Source organism: Elephantulus edwardii, unplaced genomic scaffold (genome assembly GCF_000299155.1).
Source record: "Elephantulus edwardii isolate Elephantulus edwardi_28Jun2011 unplaced genomic scaffold, EleEdw1.0 scaffold00048, whole genome shotgun sequence".
NCBI classification, from domain to species: domain Eukaryota; kingdom Metazoa; phylum Chordata; class Mammalia; order Macroscelidea; family Macroscelididae; genus Elephantulus; species Elephantulus edwardii.
In genome coordinates, this window is record NW_006399798.1 from 6,936,425 (window position 1) to 6,959,422 (window position 22,998).

At 51.1% G+C, this 22,998-nt stretch overlaps 1 protein-coding gene across 3 annotated transcripts in view; it reads right to left on the minus strand.

Moving 5' to 3' along the window:
* RAB37 (RAB37, member RAS oncogene family) overlaps positions 1-22,998 on the minus strand; it is a 59,707-nt gene that overhangs the window by 1,079 nt on the left and 35,630 nt on the right. The window contains exons 1-6 of one of the 3 annotated variants that reach the window (XM_006886233.1): positions 6,303-6,397; positions 2,931-3,041; positions 1,868-1,909; positions 1,341-1,407; positions 1,197-1,249; positions 49-114 (exon numbers count right to left, since the gene is read on the minus strand). In XM_006886233.1, coding sequence (XP_006886295.1) covers positions 49-114; positions 1,197-1,249; positions 1,341-1,407; positions 1,868-1,909; positions 2,931-3,041; positions 6,303-6,395 — 432 coding nt within the window. In that variant the 5' untranslated portion in view covers positions 6,396-6,397. Of the gene's footprint in view, positions 1-48; positions 115-1,196; positions 1,250-1,340; positions 1,408-1,867; positions 1,910-2,930; positions 3,042-6,302; positions 6,409-11,980; positions 12,092-22,998 lie in introns of those variants that run through there. The other 2 variants (XM_006886234.1, XM_006886235.1) reach the window with 2 other exon arrangements.

The window sequence follows — 22,998 nt, forward strand, 5'->3', positions numbered from 1 at the left end:
TTGGTGTAGGAGGTGCAGGGTAAGCTCCCCTGCCCTGCAGTCACTCACCTTGTTACCTAGTAACATGATCACCACATCACTCTGTGCGTACTCATGAATCTCCGTGAGCCAGGCCTGTGGGAGGGGGTGCGCCGAGTCAGGGCCCTCTGAGAACCAGGCCAGTGCCCTCTTTCCTCACTCCCTTTCACTTTCTCCCTGTTTGATAATCCAGGGTACTCACTGCCCCATGAACATGATCTCTGTGGATTCTTTCTCCCATCTGCATCTTTGTTCTGGTCTCTCCAGCCCAAGTGTTCTATTTTCATCTTTACTTGCAATACACAATTCAAGTCTTACCTTCTCTAGCTAACTTTTCATTGATTGCCTAGCCTGCAATAGCCCCTTTCCCCCAAGCCCTGTACAGTGTAATTCTTAGTTCTATAAAAGACAGAGGTGACACAAGACTGGTATTTCCCAAATCAGTTGGGAGTCGCCTGGATTGTTCTGTTGAAGGGTCTAAGACTATAAAAGGGCCCAGTGGTCAAAAGTACTGTGATTGATTAGTAATGCCTGCCATGAAGGTAGGCGTGGAGATGGCAGCCTGCATACTATGGGTTTGTTATGCGATTGATTAGTGATGTCTGCATGGGTTGGCAATGGTAATCCAAAGCAGATCTTTGCCTCTGGTTTATATTTATCTGCCTTTGTCTTGCAGTTGGCTGCTCAGCTCCTTGACGTCAGAGAATGGGTGTAATTTATACAGTACTGTGTACAAGTGGGCGCTTGTGTTTGCTGAGTTACTCTTTAATACACTACTAATACTTTGGTTCTGAGGACACAGTCATTAACTTGGTCTGCCTGAGCCACTTTCTTGTAACTTGGGCTGAATGTATATACAGGTGTTGGTGGTTGAGCACTCTCTTGGGTCCCTGCAGATAATTGTCTAGGGTAGAGCTGGGGATTTTCTGAACATCTTGACAGGAAACACAGCCCTAAATTATCAGGGCTCTGCAGGTGGCCAAGTGGCAGGGCGGCCCACGGAGCTGCCACCACCCACATGCCAATCAACTATGCAGCAGCACCTGTTGTTCTGAGTCACTGCTCAGGTGTCTTCTCAGAAGGCGGCAATCTTCCACTCTCCACCTCTTGTCACCAACCTGCATAGGTTCTACCTTGGCTGCCATGGTGGGTGGGGAGCCCGGGAAGGGAGCACTTACCCGGATGTTGTCAAAGGACGATCTGTTGGTAATGTCATACAGCAGGAGAAGGGCTGAAGGAGGAGAGGGAGAGAACAGGGTGGTACTTGGAGGATGGAGGCCACCAATGGGCAGCCATGAGGGGCTGCAAGCAAGAGAACTCACCCTGGGCATCTCGATAGTAGGCGTGGGTGACACTGCGGAAACGCTCCTGCCCTGCGGTGTCCCAGATCTAGGGAGGAGGTTGGAGAAATGGGCGGGAGGAGCAGGGTGGGAGGACTGGGCTGGGCGGAGGAAACATGTCATGGTGTGAAAGTTGTGTGTGGGAAGGTGGGACAGTTTCCTTCTCCAGCTTCTCATGGGCCTCTCACAACCCTCTGAAGAGTGAGGTTACTTAAGTTCTCAATCTCCTTCAGGCCCAGGGGTCTGGGGGACATGAGGGCTGGGAGACCGGGAGGAGGGAGAGGGAGGCGGGGCTTGTCTGAAGACCCTTGGAGTTGTCTTTAGTAGAAGAGGGGGTGCCTGGGAACTGCTTCCTCAGCAGATATGACACAAACAAAAGCCATTTCCTCTGCTGTGCCCCACAGGAAATTACCCCAGACCGAGCACTGGGCTGCAGGCCGTGTGCAGTTCAGGGTGAGGAGCACGGGCCATCTCTCTCCATCCTCCCACCTTCCTGGTCCATGCCTCACCTGCAGCTTCACCTTCACGCCATCCACGGTCACCACCTTGTTCTAAAAGACAGGGAGGCAGAGGGGGAGGTGGGTGGAGACACGAGTGGAAAGATGGGTGAAGAGGTGGAGTGAGTTGGCACCTGAGCTCTGTGGGCATCCTTATCAAGGCGGTGCCTGTCCTGGTTCCTCTCTAGGGTTTGAGATGATGCTACCTGCCCCAGGGACGTCACCAGCCAGATGACCCCACCAGGGCACCAGGGACCCTCTCCCTACACACCTCTGCTGTGGAGCACTCTCTTCTGGGGACTCCCTCTGTTCTCACACAACAGAGCAAGGAGACCTTGAGAACTTGCCTAACTCTCCGCAAAGCTCAGCAGGCAACACAAGGTGGACCCTGGGGTCCCTGTCCCCTACTTCAGTCTGCCTTTCCCAGAGCTCAGCACCACCTACACAGGAGATGCCTGCCAGTAGCCTGGGGACCTCAGAGGCTGGCATCTCTCTGCAGGGCATCCTTCCTCCAACTGGCTGCCTTGTTCTCCTCCATGAAGCTCCAGCTCCCACAGGGAGGGAAGCAGACCCTGGAGTGCCAGGTGGACCTTTCCTCTCCTGACCTCTGTGAACACAGGATACACATTCCTGACTCAGATCCACACTCCTGATAAAGACAGAGTCATCAGAGTGACTGCTCCTCTTCCGCATGGCCAGTCCGGCTTTTAAGCCTCTTACAGCATTGTTGGCCTTTGGGAGTCTTGTCAAAGGGGCCCAGCTCAGAGGGCTCTAGGCAAGGAGCTTTGTGGACCAGGAAACTCAGCTGTCTTGGGAGAAAGGAAGAGCCTGGCTCTAGGGAGTCCTTCCCCCCAGTGGAGGAGAGGAAGGTTCCGGTTTTCATATCCTGTAGGTGGGTGAAGGAGCCCCCCATGGCAGGCTCCTCTAACCTGGCTACTTCCATGATTCCTAAGGGGCGCTGGGCATGAGCCTCAGGAAGTGAGCGGCAGGGGCTCTCAGGAGCCGGAAGGGCAGCCCCTCTGTGTCCTGAGCTCCTAGCCTGCTGGGTGGAAGGAGGAACCTGCAGCCACCTCACCCTGAAGTCTATGCCGACGGTGGCTATGAAGGTCCCGGACAGGAAGGCCCCGTCTTTGAATTGGATCAGGAAACAGGTTTTGCCGACGCCTGAGTCTCCCAGAAGCATCACCTAGGAGATGGGGGTGCAGAGCCAGTTAATGGGGAGTCAGGGTGGAGAAGCTTCTGAGCTTCCAGGGAGAGTAGGTCCTGGAGAGAAGGTCAGAGAGGAAGAGCGGTGGGCAGCATGCTGGTGTATGTACGAGAGGACCCTCCATCCGCTCTCTTCAGCTCTGGTCATTTTAAAGGTCTCTCTTTGACCCTCCTGCTCTTATCTACACCCTGGGAAGCCCAAGTCAAGTTCACTACGTGGTTCTGCAGAGAGCTGCCGCCTTGGTGTGGTCTAGTTTCTGGCCACTTCCACCCACGTCACGTGGGCATGTGTCCTCCTGCATTCTGTGAGTGTGTGCGCACACTGAGGATGGCCTCACGTGGCCAGGTGTGGGCGGGGCCATGTCACCAGGAAAGGGAAGTTTCACTTCTGGGACAGGGACTCCCACCTAAGGGAGTGTGTCTCGATCTGAGGGGGGTGGCACTGTACAGCAGCTCATTCTGAAAGGACAACTATTGGGGGTTTCTGGGTCACAGCATCTGTTTGGATGACTTCTAATGACATTTTCTGGTTATAAAGGCTTGCATGAATCAGGAAAAGTTGCAGTTCAGACAGACGTGCGGAGAGACAATTAGTTTGAGGTTCTTTCAGCAGAAATGTCCCAAGTCAAGACAGGGCACTGTATTCCAGGGTGTTCCAGGGTGGGGGGGGGACCCCCTGGCCTGTATTGTCTATCCAGTCTCTGCTCCTCTGGGGAATCTTAGGGGAGTAGAAGGGAGCCCAGTCATCTTCAGTTTTGCAGAATTGGACTCCAGACCTAGACGGAAATGATTTTTGAGGCTCTGACCTGGACAGAGGAGCCCAGGTGGGTTAAGTGCGGGGCTGTAACAACAAAGCTTAGTAGCAGCACCAGCTGCTTTGAACGAGAGAGATGGACAGCTGCCTCCAGTTAAGACATGCAGCCTCGGAATTACACCACGTTCTACTCTGAGGCTCCGAGCTGATTCATTGGCAAGTGGTTGTATTTGTTTTGATCCTGATAGTGGAAGCAGAGAAGCACATGGCAATGGGATTAGCTAGCTTTGACAAGAGGCTGGGGCTGATCAGAAGGTGCAAGGGGTGTGGGAGCTCTGATGGCCTCTAGTGGTCTAGTGGCAAGAAGCTGTGCTGCAATCCCCAAGGTCCATGGTTCGAATCCTCCTTCTGTGCCAGTTGGATCCAACTGGACACAAGAAGGGGGGGAAAAAGGTGTAAGGGGCTGTACTCTGGCCTTGGGAAAATTATCCCCCTGGGGCGTGGTTTAACCACGTGGGTCCAGGCGAGGAGGGTCATTCTCCGTTCTTGCCAATAATGTTGACAGCAGCTGATGCCCCAACCACCTGTGATGAGAAGGGTGGGGGCTGCCTGCCGGCATCCCTCTCCCTTCCAATCCAGCCTCAGAAACTTCCTCCCGGAGCCTCCCAGACAGTCCTAGGTACAATTCCCAGGACAAGCATAGGAACCAGGAATGTAGGATGGATACTGCTAACCAGAGGGGAAGGGGGGTGAGCCAGCCCTCCACCCAGCCCTGTCCCAGCCCCTTGAAGGGGAAGGAGGGAGGGAAGGAGGGGGATGGGAGGGCGAGTGTCTGTGTACCTTACTGATCACAGCTGCCTTGAGTAAACCATGCTGACACCCACCCAGCCAGGCAATGCCACCAAACACAAACAGCTGCTCAGCTGGCCGCCTCCTAGGCAAACAGCTCTGCTGGCTTGTGGGCCAAAGGAGGCCAGTGGTGGGTCCTACCAGCTGGGGCCGGGCAGCGACAGCTCCCCTCCCCTTGGGGTGCGGGGCCCATTTCCTGCCGGAGCCCACACAGGACGCCTATCTCAACGGCGGCGGAGCTGCTGACTTGAGCAGCCTCCTCCAAATGCTGGGGTGGGGGCGGGGCTCCTAGTGAGAGCAAAGCCCTCCAGCACCGAAACCAGGGCACAGACCGAGGCAGGTCTCCTTCAAGGTCATGCAGCATGAGGCTGGACAACCCTCTCACCTATGTCCACTGCGCAGAGGACACGAACAAGGCAGGGTGGCTCTGGGCCACTCTTTCACAGTTCCTGACATGCACCCTCTCTGCGGTGCTGAGGGGACACAGAACTGTCCATTGCCACCCCCACCTGCATCAGCACAAAGGGATGACCCAGCAAAGGGAACTCCCGGTCCCGCAGGGCTGAGGGAAGCGCTTGATCTAAACGCTCCAGGTGAGTCGGCTTCCTGGCTGGCCACACCTTGCTCAGAAGGAGCTGGAGGGGGTGGACTGGGCTGGGGAAAGACTTGGAAGTGACCCTGAAAAGGATGTCAGGTTCCCACCGAGAACTTAGCTCCCCCAAAGCTGCTTATTTCGAGTGAGTTTTCCACCACTAGGGAGTGGCAGGCAGCCCCTTTCCAGTACTGGGGGGGGTGTGTGTGTCTCTGCCCTAAGGAGGGCTGTGCGTCCAAGCCCTAGTTAGAATCCCCGGTGGGCTGCTTACAGGAAGGTCGTTGGTTCGAGCCCACCGACAGCGCTGCCCACCTGCAACTCCGTTGGAGAAAGCGGTGGCAGTCTGCAACTGTGTGCAGTAAGTCTTGAAACCGGTGGGGTCATTCTACCTAGTCCTAAGGCGTCGGGAAAGACAGCAACTTATTTTGGGGTGGTTTTGTTTGTTTTTTAAAGGCGGGGGGGGGGCTGGAGTGCTGTTAGAGGCAGGCTGTCAAGTGATCCCCTCTCATAGCGACCCTGTAGGGCGGAGTGGAGCCAAGGCTGTGTGATGTTTTAAGGAAGCCTCTGGGTGGGTTTGCATTGACAACCTTGAGGTTAGCTGTTGAATTTTTAACTATTCGCACGTCCAGAGAATCAAAAAATACTAAACTTCAACGGATCGAGTCCACCCCAGTGATAGATCGGGTTGGAAGTGCCCAGAGGATTCTCTTCCAGGAAGGAGTCGATCGCAGCTTTCTCCCACCCAGTGGCTGCAGGGTTAGAACTCCTGACCTTTTAGTTACTAGCGCCGCGCTTAACCACCATGCAAGACAGTAGGAGCGCAGTACTTCTGACCTTCCTCGCCCCGTCCCCCCAACCCCGCGTTTGCTCCATCCCTAGAAATTGGGGTCTGCCTCCTGACCTGCCCCCTTCAAGCCCTCCAGGAGACCCGGCCGCCCAGGGAGGGACTTGAATCCCCCCAGCAGATGCAGCCAGAGAGGGGCAGGGTGGAGAGGGCCGCGGTCCCGGGAGCAGGAGTCCCGGCGCGGGGCGCAGCGCCCACCCACCTTGCCTGTGAGATCGTAGCTCGGACTGCAGGGCGGGGAGAGCTCGGGGCCCGCGCCATCCTGGGTGGCCGCGGCGCCAGGCGTGCCCGGCATGTCCCTGGACCAGAGGTGAGCGAGGGCCGGCCAGCGGCGGGGCCGCCAGAGCGCAGCTACTGCCCCGCCTGCGCTCCGCCCACCCCTTCCTCCCCTCCCCCGGCCCGGCCTCCTCCCCACCGCCACCCCCCACCACGCTCCCTCCTGCCAGGGCGCGCAGGACCGCAGGGTGAGCACCCGGGGGACGGGGGGCAGTCCCGGAGCGACACTTGGCCAGGCGGAGAACTCAGAAGGGAGGGACCACATCGAAGCCCAGGACCACTCTCCGCAAATCTCCAGCCACAGGCGCCGGGCTCTCTTTGGGGGCTGTCCCTGGAGACCCCGCCAACTGCAAAGGTCGGGCATGGTCCTGCCCTGAAGACCAGCGTGGCTCCGGGGCTGCTGGGAGGCGCGGTCAGCAGGCGGTCAGCAGGCGGCGCTGGAGACGCGGCCAGCAGGCGGCCCCTGCGCGCCCGGGGCTCAGCTCAGGCGCTTTCTGTGCCCAGCGCCAAGGTGCTTTCTCGGGCGCGCCCCAGCCCTGGCTCATCTGAATACACTTGTTTACCGACAGATGTTCACCTGCAGCGCTTTGCACCGCGGGTGTTTCCCAACCTCGTTGGTACTCAGACTTTGACCCTTTATTTTGTATTATCATCGCTAATTTTCCCTGACCTGCGAGGCTACACCCAGAAACTCCCATCACGGGAGCCCTTTCCCAGGGGGGCTTTGCTGCACTCTGCTCCTGATCGCCCCTCTCCCCACAGCCGCCCAAGCCACTCAAGCGTGGCCTCTACACCCAGCGCCTTTGGGGTAGACAAAACCCCTTAGCCCTTCCATGCTGATCATACCATATAAACATACCACATGAGCCTTACAGATGCCTTCAGGGTAGAAAAAAGCCCTTACATATTTGATAGCAAATGATCCTGGAAGTTCTGGATATTTCTGAGTAGCTGTGCCAGGATACCCCAGGAACCGCACAATTTCAGGGCAGGGGAGAGTGGGTGGAGAGTGTTTCCACAGCAGAGCTTAGGGACTCCTTGGTGGCCTGGGTCCACCATTCAATTACCACCCTTCAGGCCTAACATTCTATGCAAGCGAATTCATGTTTAGAAGGAACAGGGTGGGCGCAGAGCAACAAAACATGGGTGTGGGCAGAATCCTGTGCATCTTTATTTTGGTGTTGACAGGTGAAGGGTAGATATGAATTAAGAACAACTGTCTTGGGTTGGTAACAGGAAGATTGATGGTTTGAATCCACCAGCTGCTGAGTTGGAGACACGCATAGTCTCCTCCCTGAAAGATTGACAGCCTTCGAAACCACGAGGGGTGGTCGGCAGTTGAGTCAGGATCTCTTGGATGGCTGTGGTGTTTTGGTTTGGGGTAGGTTTTGTAAGGAAAGCACTGAGCTGCTCATGGAGCCATGTTGTTAGGTGCCATCAGTGTGACTCCCAGTGAATCTATGAACAACAGACCTGTCCTGTCCTGTGCCATCCTCACCGTCTCTCACACACTTGGGGGCGTCGCTTCAGTCCCTGTTGAGGATCCCCCTCTCCTTTTCTGACCCTCCACCCTTCCAAGCATGAATCCCTCTCCACACCACAGCCTCTTTTAGCAACAAGCCCAAAGTATGTGAAACAAAGCTTTGTCACCCTTGCCTCCAGGAAGAACTCTGGCTGCACTTTCTCCAAGACGCCTCTGTCTTCTGGGCAGCCCAGCGGGTGTTCGGTGCTCTTCTCCAACACCACAGCTCAAAGGCTTTCTTCTGTCATCCTTACTCATTGTCCAGCTTTCAGATGCGTAGCAAGTGATCCAAAAGAGTGTAGACCCATAGGTGGTTCCAAACCCATTAGTGGCAAAGGGTGTGGGCGCCAGCTGTGGCAGTCTGCTTCTGTGAACACTGTGGCCTTGGAAACGCTAGGGGGCAGCTCTACTCTAGGACTTCTGTGGGTCAGAATCAGCCAGCTACCAGCCGTGGGCTTGGCTTTTAGGTTTGACGGCCTTGGAGGGCTGGGCAGCGGCTGACTGACTGTGAAGCACCCTCCGGCCCTGTGAGTTGTGTTTGTTTTTTTTTTACCTCAGCTGTTTCCTGACAGCTGGAGAAAGGCCCTGGAGCAGGCACAGGGTGAGGGGCTTTTAGGAGTGGGGTAACTTCAATTTCCTCATCAGTGTGTGGTGTGATCGCCTCAGCACAGCATTCCCATGAAGGAGCAGCTGCACAGGCCCCTCAGCTGGGTGCCACATGGGCTAATGTTTGGGGGGCAGAGGCAGAGGGCTCTGGCTGCAAGTAACACCCTGGTCCACTGAGAACCCAGATCCTGGGAGCTGGGGGGCTCATGCATACCCTCTGCAGAGATGAGGCTTCTCTCTGTAAGCCAGGCTAGTTAGGGCCTGACAGCTGCCTTTGTGTTTCTGTCTTTGTGACAAGACCCTCTTTGCTCATGCTAGGTCAGCAGGGGAAGCTCACACAGCAGCGTGATGGTCTCAAAACAATCGAGAGCTCGAGCCTGGTGGTGCATCACGACGCTCTAGCTTGGACATGCCAGACTGAGGGACGTCCATAGAGATGGCAGCGAAGCACCGTGCTGAGGTCAGCTGGGGCAGTGCGTCCTTCTGTGTGTTCAAGGGCAGCCCGGGCCCTTGCTCAGGGTTGGGTTGGCAAGGGCCAGTTTCTACCCCAGAGGGAGGGCTTGACCCCAGGAAGCTTGGCCTACTAAGACCCAGGGGTTTTTTTAGATGTGGTCACTAGGAGGAGGCCATCCTAGGCCACAGCTTTGGGGAAATCCAGGCCTCTTAACCTTTATTTCAGTTTGAGGCACGGAAGCCTTCATTTCTCCCCCCGGTACATGAACATCTCTCACACATGGCTCACACATACACACTGCCGTGTGTCCCAGTGAACGTACACACATCACGTCCCTATACCTGACATCATAGCAAACACACCCACTCCATATCACACCACATGCACACTTGTCAGACCGCACTGCAAACACACCACACACACACACTTCACATATACCTATACCCTTAAGTCACACATACAAACACAGATGGTTCAGGCTAAAGCAAGATTTCCCCCTGCTGTTCACAGGGTCGCTGTGAGTCACAGTTGACTTTATGGCACCTTAACACCACCACCACCGCCACCACCACCACTACCTCATACTGATCATACGCAGCTCCCTCGCACTCACACACACACACACACACACACACACACACACACACTTCTCAGCTCTCACCGTACACTCTCACCGTACACACACGGCTCCCACCACAGACACACCTCACAAACACAGACTTCACATCCTAAAACACACATGCTCCTAAGTCATGCCGCATACACACAGATGTAACCTTACACCTGGCATCATAACAAACACGCCTTCCTCACACACCACACACACACCTATGCATCTCTCAAATCATCCTATAAACCTACCACAGACATACAAATCTTGCGTGCATATACATAAGATTTACACCGCATCGCACAGCCCTTGTCACAGCACAAACACGTGTGATGCACAGCTCATGCCACACAACACATGGTACCATGTGACACATACATCACATCATGCCACATACATTCTATTACAACACAATCACATATAACTCACGTACGCCTCATTCCATAAACACACACACTTTACTCCCAACACTTCACCACACACAAACGCCCCCCTCAAATTGCACCAAGGACACACAGACATCCATCATAAACTCATGCACCCCTCACCCCATACGGCTGGCTCCCCGCACACCACGTATCTGCTACAATCATGTGTGTGTCCCTTCCATCACTGACACACGTGGACTGTGTGTCTACAACAAGCACCAGCGTTCTACATCACAGCACAAACATACGGCTCAGACACCACAGAACACATTGCCTTATACAGTTTTAAAAAACACACATGCAAATACCAAGGCTCCCTTCAACCCCCTCTTCTCGCCATAAGACCGTGCAGAGAGCGTACGGCACACCCCTCACATCATTGCATACACACCCCTCAAATTGCATTTGTGGCTCACATCATCCCTAGATACACAGAATGTCTTCCAAATAAAACACCCCTCAAATTACTCTTCCCAGCTCTCGCTGTTCCCACATGCAGGGCTCACAGAAATCCAAAACGAGTGCCCATCCCTCATGACTTCCCGGACACGCCTGACCGTATTCTCCTGAGCACAGCGCACTCGTGGTGGGGGGTCAGTGCCATGTGGAAACTCCCTGGTGTTCAGAGACGGGACCTTGTGTGCTGTCTAATGAGGATGGGGCAGGTGGAGGGATACCTTAGCACCAGGGTGCCCCAGGGGGCTTCATGGCATCCTGGTCCAAGACCTCAGGGATGGCCTCAAGGGACTTAGTCCTGTCCTTCATAGCTCTCCTCCAGAACTCAGTCAGCTCAGTCATGTCAGAGCCTGGGGCCCTGACACACCTGGACTATTCTGCTGGACACTTGTCCCCTCGTGTTCCTGGCTGTGACCCACTTTCTGAATGTCCCCTTTCTCTCTCTCTTTTTTTTTTTTTTGTGTGTGTGTGTACCGTCAAATTGGATCTGATTGGTTCAGGAGGCGATTGTTCCTCCTTCTTCAGCAGAGCATCTGGTGGACTTGAACCGCGCACCTCTGTGATTGCAGTGCAGTTTCCTGCCACTAGGCCACCAGAGCTCGCCGTCCCCTTTCTCTTGCAGCTACACAGCACTGCTGTCACTGACCCCTGTGACTGTCCTTCAGGACCTAAGTCTTCTTGGGTTCAGAGACTGGCCTTGCCAGCATCATGGCGTACTACCCAAGGTGACCTTTGCTCTTTCCGTTCCCTGGACGCTGGGATTCTGAAGACCCCAGTGGAGCCCCTGCTGCTCCAGCCACTGTCCAGAAGACCCTCCCCAGAGGTCTGCCAGGCAGTCCAGGGTCACTGAGCATATGGAGGAGAAGGAGGATTCATGGTAGAGGGAAGACTCCCTGGTCCCCAGAACGCTCCTGGTCAAAGCAGGTAGAAGTGCTTTCTTAATCACTGCTGCGCTGGACTGCTGTGTCTGGGGAGAGGCAGAGTGATATCAGCTGAACTTGAACCCTTGGCCTGCCAGCTCCCAGTGCCCTGTGACAATGCTGAGTTTAGGCTGGACTTTAAAGCCGTCCCTTTCCCCTCTGGATTCCTCGTGCCCCACGGACCTGAGAAATCTATGCCAAGATATTCCTTTGCTTTCTAGATTCTGGTTGGATTAAGCCAACAGGATGCTCTGAAGGAGCTGGGAGCAGGAGAGCCAGGTAGGAGGGGGAGTTTATTCCCCTGGCTACTCTCTTCCCCCTGAGGGTGACCCTCAACAGAGGTGGCAGCTGCTGCCACAGCCTCGTCCCTGGGTTCTGGTGACAGTTCCATCCTCTCTCTCAGGTTGGGGTGGGATGGAGTCCCCTGTATGACCAAGGGCTCTCGTTCTCTCTCCCGCTTTTTCAACATCTCATCTACACTTTGGGAAATGGTACCTTATCAAACATTCTCAGACTATTGTCCATCTGCTTCCTACTAGGCCCTGACAGATACCCATCAGGCCCCAGAGCCAGGCCCCAAGGCTGGCAAGGCCAGTGGACGCACTTACTGTGAACCCGATGCCCACGGTCGCTGAGAAGGAGCCTGGGATGAACTTGCCCTGGTCAAACTGAACCAGCAGAGAGGTCTTCCCCACGCCGCTGTCGCCCACCAGGATGGTCTGAAATTGCAGCAGAAACAAGGGGTCAGGGCCGGCTCTGGGCGAGGTTTCTGAGACACTGTATGATTGTGGGAGAGGGGTCTTTCTAAGCGCACACTCATACAAGCATGGAGCAAACCTTTTATTCTCTGTTGCATTTACTGAAGAAAGCATGAAGGCACAGAGGGAATCTCCCCATCGAAGAAGTTAAGGAACTCTTACGGCAGTGACCATGAGGAGCTGTGGTGACCTAGTGGGTTAGGTGTCGGGCTGCTGATTGAAAGGTCAGTGGTTCAAACCCACCAGTTACTTCATGGGAGAAAGATGAAGCCGCCTCCTCCCAGTAAAGGTCCAGCTTTGGAAACCTGATGGCATAGGTCTACTCTGTCCTATTAGGCTGCTATGAGTCGGAATTGATATAACAGCACGTGCTCTATGGGCTTCTAAATGGCTGTTACCTTTTAAAAAGCACTAATAGCAAGGGCTTTTTTTAAAAAAAGGTGTGGTATTTTTTTTTAATTTTAAATTGACTTAATGGAAGTTTACAGAGACTTTGTTTTTTGTTTGTTTTTTTTTTTTGAAGTTTACAGAGACTTTGGATTTCCATTCATTCGTTGTTGCACTTTTCTCCCTGCCCATCACCGCCCCCCCCATTCGCTTTTCTTTTTGAAAAGTAAAAGAAAAAATTCTTTCTTTGTTATACAATCCCTTCCCCCAGGTCTACTCCACTATGTGGCCTTCATTCTGGACTCCTGTCATGACAATAATACCTAATCACATATCCCTTTTAAACAGTTCTCTCCCTCATCTGTTTCAGTGCAGTATACATTATTCATCCCATGTTTCTCAAGTCTCCCTCCAACCCTGATGTCAGTCCCATTTCACAACAGTGGCACCATGCAGTATTTCTCTTTTTGTGACTGGGTTATTTCACTCAGTATAAAGTCCTCCAGGGTCACCCATTTTGTATAATATTTCATGAGTTCCTTGTTTTTCAATGCAGCATAGTATTCCATTGTGTGAATATACCACAGCTTCTCTATCCATTCATTTGTTGATGGGCACTTGGGTTGTTTCCAACTCTTTGCTATTGTGAACAAAGCCGCAATAAACACGGATGTGCATATATCTGCTTGGGTGGCCATTATGGTTTCTTTAGGGTATATTCCCAGTAGTGGAATTGCTGGCTATAGCTAGTTTTTTTAACAGAGACTTGAAGGCAGGTCTGTTTGCAAGAGCCATGAGTCTCCTGTGACAGCAGATGTTGACTTAAGGACTGTCTGAAACTTTTGGTAAACTGCAGAGCAGTGGGGCGCACTACCACTCAACCTTCCTCCCCTCATCCCGTCCCTTGGGGTCAGACTTGCTCCATCACCTGACAGCTCTCCTGGCCTCTCCAGACTCCTGCTCCCTCTCCTTTCCTAAGAGTTTCCCTTAATATAGCCATTCTTTCCTGGAAGACCTGGAATCATGCAGTGTCCATGGAAAAGTGAGAAGGGGAAAAAAATCTATCGAATAAACAGAAGCAGGATGTCTGGGTATGTACCTTTGGAAGAGTTCACATTTGACCCTGGAATTGGGGGTTGGAGCGGACCATATTTAAAAGAGAACCTGAGTTTAGAACAGTAGGGAAAGGCCATTTTGCCCTCTGGGGCGTGGGGTGGTGGCAGATTGCAGTGGGAGGAAGAATGGGGAAGAATTCATAGTTGAGAGAAAATTATAAACAACAGAGAGGAAACACATGAGCTTCGAAGACAGGCGTACGTGAGGAAGTGATCAGACGCGTGGATAAATGTAGTTTTACAGAGGCCAGTAGTTATTTCTCAAAGGCAGACATTAAGCGCAATTGGAAAGGTTTAGGAGAGGCAGCATTTAGCTGGATTTTAAAAACATAAGGATGTTGAAAATGCAAGAAAGCGGCCGTATAATGATGAACAGGACCTCCTCGAGGTAGGCTGCGAGCCTCAGCTCTTGCGATGTGCTGCTTGGACGGCACGAAGTCCGGCATCATGACTGGGGCTCTCGTCATACGGTAGTTGCTTGTTTGACTGTTAACCAAAAAAGTAGATTGTTCAAACCCACCCAGCAGCTGCTCCCTGAGAGAGAACCCCAGCAATCTGCTCCTGTAAACACAGCCAGCAGAATTAATGAAGCAGCTCTCTCTGTCTCACGGGGTCAATGTCAGTTGAGAACTGATGGTCCCCAACAGCTGGGTGCACAATGAGTTTCTCTCTCCTCTCAACGTTACTGGGATGTTCTTGCTGTTTCTCCACACCGGCTCCACATTTCACTGCTTGGACAAGCCAGATGTCAAGCTCAGGCCCAGATTTTTCACTGTGTGCTCCCTGTTCCAGAACCCAGCGCGCCAACAAAAACCTCTGTGTCACCCTCTCGCCATTTACACAAACGCCTTTGTTTCCTCTTCTGAAATTGTGTTGTTTATGTCTGTACTGATGCCTCGCCCACATCCAAATGGGACTGGTGGTTTCAAACAAAACTCACATATACCACGGGGCAGCGAACGGTAATGCCTGCGAAAATACACAAAGGAAAGGGGGGTGTGTCTGTAAGTGTCCCACCGGAGGGAGGCTGGGGTGTCCTACATCGATTGCAGTCTTGCTTCCAGACATCCTGACACTTGAGACAAAATGAAAAGCAAGATGGGATGAGTGGTGTTTGTTATCCAACAGAGAAAGCCTGGCCTTTCCAGTCCACAACAATGTCCTCCCAGCATGCAATTCTAAGGAATTTTATTTTATTTTTATTATTGTGTGTGTGTGTATACTGTCAAATTGATCTGACTGGTACAGGAGGAGATTGCCCCTCCTTCTCCAGCAGAGTAGCTGGTGGATTAAAACTGCGTGCCTCTGGGATTACAGTGCAGCTTCTTGCCACTAGGCCACCAGAGCTCCCTGTAATGTGCATGCTTTATTATTATTATTATTATTACTATTACAACAAATCTAGGGAGCTCTGGTGGTTAAGTGGTAAGGAGATGCACTGGCAATCCAAAAGTTCACGGTTCAAATCCACCAGTTGCCCAGTTGCTCCACAGGAGAAAGAGGGGGCAGTCACACACACACACACACACACACACACACACACACACACACACACGGTGCTATTAACCGCCTCTGAAAACCTGCTGGAGGGTCAGCTATGTATGAGTTTCGACTTGACGACAGACATACACCACCACCACCAACACGGGAAGTATGCTTATGCGATTACACCATCCCCCCCCCCAATGTTACTATTTACTGCTATGGATTCCATTGATCTAATTTTCCAACTACCACCAGTGTTTTCAAGGTTTCCTATCACCCTTAACAAGGAGCTCAGGGGCTCCTGAACTTTGGGGCCCTGGTCCCTCCATTTCACTTGCCCTTGTTGTTGGGTGCAGTCGAGTCGTAACTGACCAGGAGCTGACGGCTAATAACCTACAAGTCTCTACTGCCTTTATCTATTCTACTTTCACGCTGTTATGCGTATTCTTGTACGCAGGGCCCTGAATAGCAAACGTGCACTTGTGATTTTGCAGAAGAGCCAAGTATTTCCGATAGCCGTCGTATCGACCCTCGATAAAAGCAAGCCTACCACTAAATCATGCCTCGGTGGAGGCCTCGGGGGGAGCAGCGCCGACACTAAGTGGGCTTCTTTCCTGCGAGTACAGGATTCAGGGCAGCATTAGAAAACCTCAATGAATGGGGCGGTTACAATGGCCCCACAGTGACGCTGAATGACCTTCTTAACAGGACAGGAGACTCGGAGGCCAGAGAGAGAAAAAGATCAATAGACCTGACTGTACAGAAATGTGAACGTCGTGCTTGAGAGAAGATCCCAGGAGCAATGTCAAGAGAGACACCAGAAATGGCATCCAAAGAGAAATGATAGGAGAAAGAGACTACAACGTGTAGACGGCTGTGCTGAGCCCCTGGGCTGGTCTCCACGGATTCAGAGGGGATCCTCCCAGGCCTGGCTGGGTCTAGATCAGAGGCTTTGCATTCTAGAAGTTCACAGGCTGGTCTCTCTCTGCTGTCCAATCCTAGGAAGAAGGGGTTACCCTCTGGTCCTCAAAGCAACTGCCCCCGTCTCCCAGGGCTGGCCATCTCCTTTTTTCCCCTGGTGCTTGGGACCTCTCAGGACTTCATTAAACTTAAGTTCCAAGCAGAACCATAAAAGGTTTCTCTTTCTTATATGCCATCAAAAAAGGAATAAATAATAAGCTTAAACTCTCTTCTGCTTATTGACAGATGTTCAAAACTGTACATGTGCATGTGTGTGTGTTAATAACAACGGATAGAGGGTGAAGACCACAGAGTGGACACAGTTTTGAAGGAAATAGATCTCAGAAGGGTACAGAAGTTCAAAGAAATGCCTTTGGAGGAAGTGTGGATCTCCCTCTGAGTTTGTTAGCTTTACCACCCGCCTGCTTTACCTACTCTGTCTCCCTTCTCTGCCCATTTTATGTCATGGCGCTGGCCTGGCTCTAAGCTGGGATGAACCAACCGTGTGACGGAGTTCTAACCTGTGGAATATTTGCAAGGAGACAAGGAAGTCCGTGTGTCCATCTCAGGCCTCACCCAGCGTCACTGGAGGGACCGCCTATCTTCTTGATTCCTTAGTTTTTTCCACTAAGAGTCAAGGCTTCTTGTTTCTCAGAGTAACTGTCCAGCGCCCACGCGGAAGACCTGCTGGAAGAGCAGTGGGGGGACAGAGCCCTGACCCCTCACTACCCCTCCACCCCATCTCATTTTACAGTGGACATAGGTGAAGTGAGAGCTTCTCTCAGCCACATCCTGGAACAGCTCCACCTTATCAGCCACTGTTTTTCTTTGCAAATAACCCTCCTGTGTGTGAACTCGTTTCTGGTTAAGGTGTGAAGGGGGTTCATGTCTCCCATGACTCACTGAGTCCGCAGGATGCCCAGTGCGTGTGTGACACAGAGCGACATGTGGAAAAGGCCCAGTGCTGTTCCCCTCTCTGAGCCCAACCCAGGGGTTCCTGGGATCTCTGTGGAGCGAGGAGTGCTGGGATGAGGGGCAAGGTCGTCAGGGAAAACGGAGTAAGGCAGACGAAGCCGCATCTGTCCTTCTCCACTTTTCCTTACGGCAACAAGTATTTCATTAGTAAGATGAGGTAAGGGTAGGAGGAAGTACCCATAGTCACAATAGCAAGCTAGTTCCTTCAGAGCGAGCCCCTGATGCAATCAGCGTTTCAGGAGGACCCCAGATGGTGTGCACACACCTGAGGTCTGCTCTGGTGGACTGGGCGTGACGCTGAGAGTTACCACTGTGCTTTCTGGACAGCCACCTCCTGTCTACTGTCCAGTTCTTTCTACCTCACATTCCTGTTCTTGGAGCCTTTTCTTTGGAGTCTAGGTTTCGATTCCCTTGTAGGCCTCGCACGCCCACATTCCGGTCTCTGCTATTGAATCTGTTCCCTGATGCTCTGTTTTGAACCTCAATCCTCCCACAAGCCTCAGGGACTCTTGGCCTTGGGATCCCAAGGCTCTGACTACCCTCAAGTTCCAGGTCCTTGGCCCCCCACCATCCTCCTCTGAGGGAGCTGGTTCTGCTGCCCCAGCTTTCCCAGAAGGAGAGGGGGGCTGGTCTGGACTCTCCAGAAACAGTGAGCCTCTGTCTGTAGACTCCCACAGACGAGGGAGGGGGCTCTTCTGAGGAGACAGCCCGTTGCAGTCCTGACACGGTGGCCTTTCTCAAAAGCTTGTGATCTCGATGACTTCTCACATTGCTCACTGCCTTGAAATCTTACCAATTCCACCTCCTTCCTCTTTTAGGCTCATTCACCAGTGGGAAGTGGCTGCAAGCGGAAGTGCACCATCAAGGGCTAGAGAAAGCAGAAGGGCTGGGAGCCGAAGGAAGGAGTCGAGGTAGTGCGCTCTGGCTGATAGACTCCATCACAGGGCGACTTGTGTGAAGAGAAAATGCACTGGCTGCTGCTTGCTCCCCTCCTTCTCTGGCTGCCAGGTGAGCTTGGGCCTCGGTCTAATCCCTACTTCCCCAGCAAAGAGAGGGACTGCAGAGCGGGGTGGGGCCCAGCCTGAGGGCATGCTGCCTGGAAGTCGGGCCTGTTTCTAAGCAGCTCTTCCACACAATGTTATGAGTTTTGTGGGTTCCAGCTACTCACTTATGCATAAACTACAATTACCAACACAGAAATATTGAGCATGGCTTTCCTAGTGACCTAGCCCAGGGCATACTTCTTGATCACCTGGGGCTGACGTTATAAAATGGACTGACAGACCGACACTCTGCTTAAGAAAAGGAGGAAAGGGCTGGCTGGTTTCTCAGGAGAGCCGGTGGATACCTTGCTCTCAGACCGTCAGATAGCTGAACGTCTTACTATCAAGGAAAGACTTGGATGAAGAGTTGAAGAAGTAGGCATTCTTTTCATAATAGCATTTTCATTTTATTGGGATGTAAAAGGTTTGAAGAGAGAAGGAGTTTTTCAGATGAGAAGTGACAGGAGATTTTAGGCGTGCTGGAGAAGAGTATTGAGAATACCATGGACTGCTAGGAAAACAAACAGATTTGTCCTGGAAAGGGTTAAACCGGATGGCTCCTTGGAGGCAAGGATTCGGAGGCTCCGTCTAACATACTTTGGACATGTTGTAAGGAGAGACCGGTCCTTGGAGAAGGACATCACGCTTGGGAGGGTGGAGGGACAGCACAGGAGGGGAAGGCCCTCTATGAGGTGGATTGATTCAGTGACTGGGATAATCGGGATGGGAGTGTCAGAGACAGTGCGATTGGCACAGGACAGAGCAGGGTCTAGGGCTGTTGTACATAGGGTCGCTATGAGTCGCAAGCAACTCGACGGCACATAACAACAAGAATAGAAGGAAGCATTAGTAGTTTCTGAGGGATCAGAAGAAGATCAAGAGGAGGTGGGCTTGGTGGGAATGAGGGAAAAGGAGTAGGTGGGTTGGGGGCAGTGATAAAGGGCTGAAACAACCTGTAAGTAGATAGAATCTTGATGACAAATCAAGGCGATTTCCTTAACGTGAAAGGGTTGGAGGCACAGGGCACGGTTAGTAGCTCTTACTCTTTCCTATCTCTTCAGCGCCTTGTTGGTTTCACATTCTCTCTTGGTTTTAAATGCCTTCTGCATGGAGATGACACCCAGCTTGAATATTCCTCAGGACTCCAAAACCTTGTGTCCCGCCCTCCACCCTTCTGCTTGGATGTCTACTAGACTTTTCAAACGTGATCTGACCAAACCTCACATCTCTACCTTCTTTCTCTCTCTCTCTTTTGTTTTCAGGTTTTTATTGGGGGCTGTGGTGGGGGCCCCCGATCCTCAGAGGTGCTCACAGTTTCTTCAGCCACTCCAGGCTGGGACCCTGGGTGTCCCGGGGTTGGATGAGCACTTCAGGCATGTTCCCATGATCTCGGAGGGGCACTGGGTAGCTGTAGGGGGTGATCTCATTGATCATGGCAGCACACTTGGTATAGGGGCTTCACGGGGCCAGAATTACCGCGAGGCCCGTGATACTGAAGGACACGACCAGCACCAGCTCCTTGGTCCAAGCATTCTTGAGGAAAGGCTGCGAGTCTAGTTGCCATGTTGGCCTCGGTGGCGGCAGCAGCCGCCTCTACCTTCTCTTTTAAACCTGCCCCTTTAGCAGTCTTCTCTGACTCTGTGTTTGGGAACTCCATCCTCCTGGCCGCTCACACAAACTTGGAGCCACCCTTCTCTTTCTCCCACTCGCCATACTGATCCTTTGAAAATATTATCAGTTTCACAGACGTACAGAGAAACAAAATGTGGTCTACCAATACAACAAAGTCTTATTCTCCCATGAGGAGATATAAAGTTCCAATACTTGCTACCCTGCACATGAACCCTGAAAACGTGCCATTACCCTGAATAAGCCAGTCATTTAATATGATTCCATGCATATAGAATGCTGAGAATAAGAGCTGTGCTGCCATCCCAAAGGCCTGTGGTTCAAATCTACCAGATGCTCCATGGGAGAAAGATGGACAATCTCCTCCTGTTCAGTTTACTGCCTCTGAAAACTCGCCGGAGGATCAACTTTGAGTCAGTTCTGTTCAATAGTATACAACAACAACAACAACACAGAGGCAGAAACTAGACTGGTGGTTTCAGGAAGCAGGGGCATAAAGTGGGGGAGAGGGACTGTTAATGGGTGTAGGATTTTTCTTGGAGAAGATGAAAACATCCTGGGATAAGAGAGAGCTTACAGCTGTCTACCTTTAGGAATGTGCTAAAATCATGGCACTGTTCCTCTTCAAAGGGTGAATTTTAAGGGATGTGGATTATGTAGCAATAAAAAAATAACCAGAGAGGGGGAGAATTGGGAAACAGAGTGTTCTGAGAAGTTCCCAGGCAGCGTTTGACATGTGTGTGTCTGTAAGGCTGTGTGAAGTTGTAGTCACAGTGACGGGCAGATCTTGATGCTTTACGGCTTCTGTTTGTTTAAACATGATCTGGTTTTATCATTCCTGATATTGGTCTCTGGACATAAGAAAGATAATTTCAAGAAGCGATGAGAAGCTGAAGGAAAAAGAAGACAACCTGATGTGGTAAATCCCGGGTAGATAGGTGGGGTGCTCTTGATAGGGCAGGGCGAGATCACCCCTCTGACCAGGAGACTTAGAAGACTCAGGGGTATCTTATCAGGGGACGCTGTCCAAGTATGGGACAGGCATGAGCGAGGCTCTGACCTAGAAATAAACGACTTTAGTTAAATTTGAGGAACAGAGAGATGTATAGTTTTGTCATGTGCTCCAGTGCACACAGGCTGTTGTTATTTCCACTCCGCCAGGGGAAAGGGCTCGAGCAGGGATGGGTTACCCAATATGTAAGATTATTGTAATAACTTTGCTATAGTAAGTAAGGATCGCTTGCACTTACTTGTGAATCTGTAGGAAACCAGTCCTTTTGTGACTTACCAGGCGGCAGTCAATAGTTTTACACTTTTTTTGGTGGTGAACAATGTGTGAACTTGTTCACAAGGATAGGTATGAAAGAACAAGTAAACTTATGTTTGTTTATCTTCTTTACTACGGACTCCAACCCTGTCTGATTGTTAATTTGAAAAAAGGCTTTACTCTCTTAGAAAGGCACTGTGACAAGCACCAAAGTATTCTTATTCTTTGTTATTCTTCTTCTTGTTGTTGTTGTTCTTATACTGTATCTTGTACTGTATATAAAATGGTAAGGAAATTTTAGTAAATCTGTGCTTTATTAGTTTTTTACTCCATTTAAAAAATATTTAATTTTACTTTATTATTTTTTGTGTGTGTACTGTCAAATTGGATCTGACTAATACAGGAGGAGATTGCCCCTCCTTCTCCAGCGGAGCATCTGGTGGATTTGAACCGTGTGCCTTCGGGAATGTAGTGCAGCTTCTTGTCACTAGGCGACCAGAGCTCCTTCATTTATTTTTTTTAAGTGTATTTCATACTATAGTCTAAGACAAATATTTAAGTAACTGACATTGGGCACAAACAAATCATACCTAACTGTTCTGACTTACATACTAATTCAGAATTTAATACATATATGCTCTTAAAATCTACTAACATCAAATATTCCTCTTTAGTGTTGAGATTTCCCAACTTGAATAAATAGCCAGAACAAAAGTATAAACATTTCACAGAATGAATATATTTCCAGAGGAGTGTTACCACTTTGGTTGTCCAATAATTCAATGTATCTTCTGAGCTCCTAACCTTAATTCCAACAATAAGTGTTACTGATATTTCTTTGCTCAAAAAAAAAGGCACTGTGGAGGAGAGAGACAGAGACAGAGAGAGAGACAGATAGACAAACACACACGCTAAGTAGACCTAGAAACAAAATCTTTGATGTGGTAAAAATGTGAAACTTCGCAGAAAACCAGCAAATGTTGTTGTTGTTGTTTAATGCTGTCGAGTAGGCCCCAAAAAACCAGTGCTTACTTTTTTATTGGGTAAACTAACACTAGTCAGGCTGGAAATATGATTCACCCAGGATCACAGTGCCGAGAAAGGCAAGATTGAGATGTTTCGTGGCATCCCAGCTCAGCATTTCAGCACAGAAATGCTGTCATTCTGCCTTTATTTATTATTATTATTATTAATTTTAATAGACATTTACAGAGGTTTTGGATTTCCATTCATTCATTGCTGCACTTTTCTCCCTGCCCACCCCTCCCCACCAGCTCGCTTCCCCCTCCGAAGAGAAAAAGAAAAAAAAATTCCTTCATTAGTCATTCTGCCTTTTAATGCGGCTCTGTGATGAGGTGAAGTGGCAAAGCCTGGTGTCCACAGAGGTGCTCCCCTCCATGCCTAACACTCAGTAGTGAGCAGACATGGGGTGCAGGGGTGTGTGCCAGTGTGTGAGTGTGAGGGAATGTGTGCTGGGAGTGTGTAGGGAAGCTCCAGTGTGACTTAGTGGGTGTATATATATTACTGTGAGTGCAAGTGTGTGCAAGTGTATGAATATACTGAGTGTGTATGTGTGTGTGTGGCTTTTTGAATGAGGAAGATCTGTCTGTGTTCACGGTGAAGCTCTAGGCACAGCTGAGCATTAAGGAGGAACTAGGCTGACAGGATACGTCTCCCCAGCCTCTACTTAAATGTTAGGGGTTGAGTCGTGCCTTTGAAACCAAACCAAACCAAACCAAAACATGCTGCAAACCCTAACCTCTATTCTTGGGTCTACCATGTCTGTCAGTTTGTTATGTTGTGATGACTGCTATGTTGCTATGAGCTGGAAGTCACGCCAACAGCATTTCAAATACCAGCAGGGTCTCCCATGGTGGGCAGGTTAGTTATGACTGATCAGAATGTGTAACGCTCCTTAAGAATAGAAGAACGGTAGGAGGTATCTCACTCCCTGATTTCAAATCCTACTACACTGCCGTAGTGGTAAAGACAGCATGGTACTGGTAC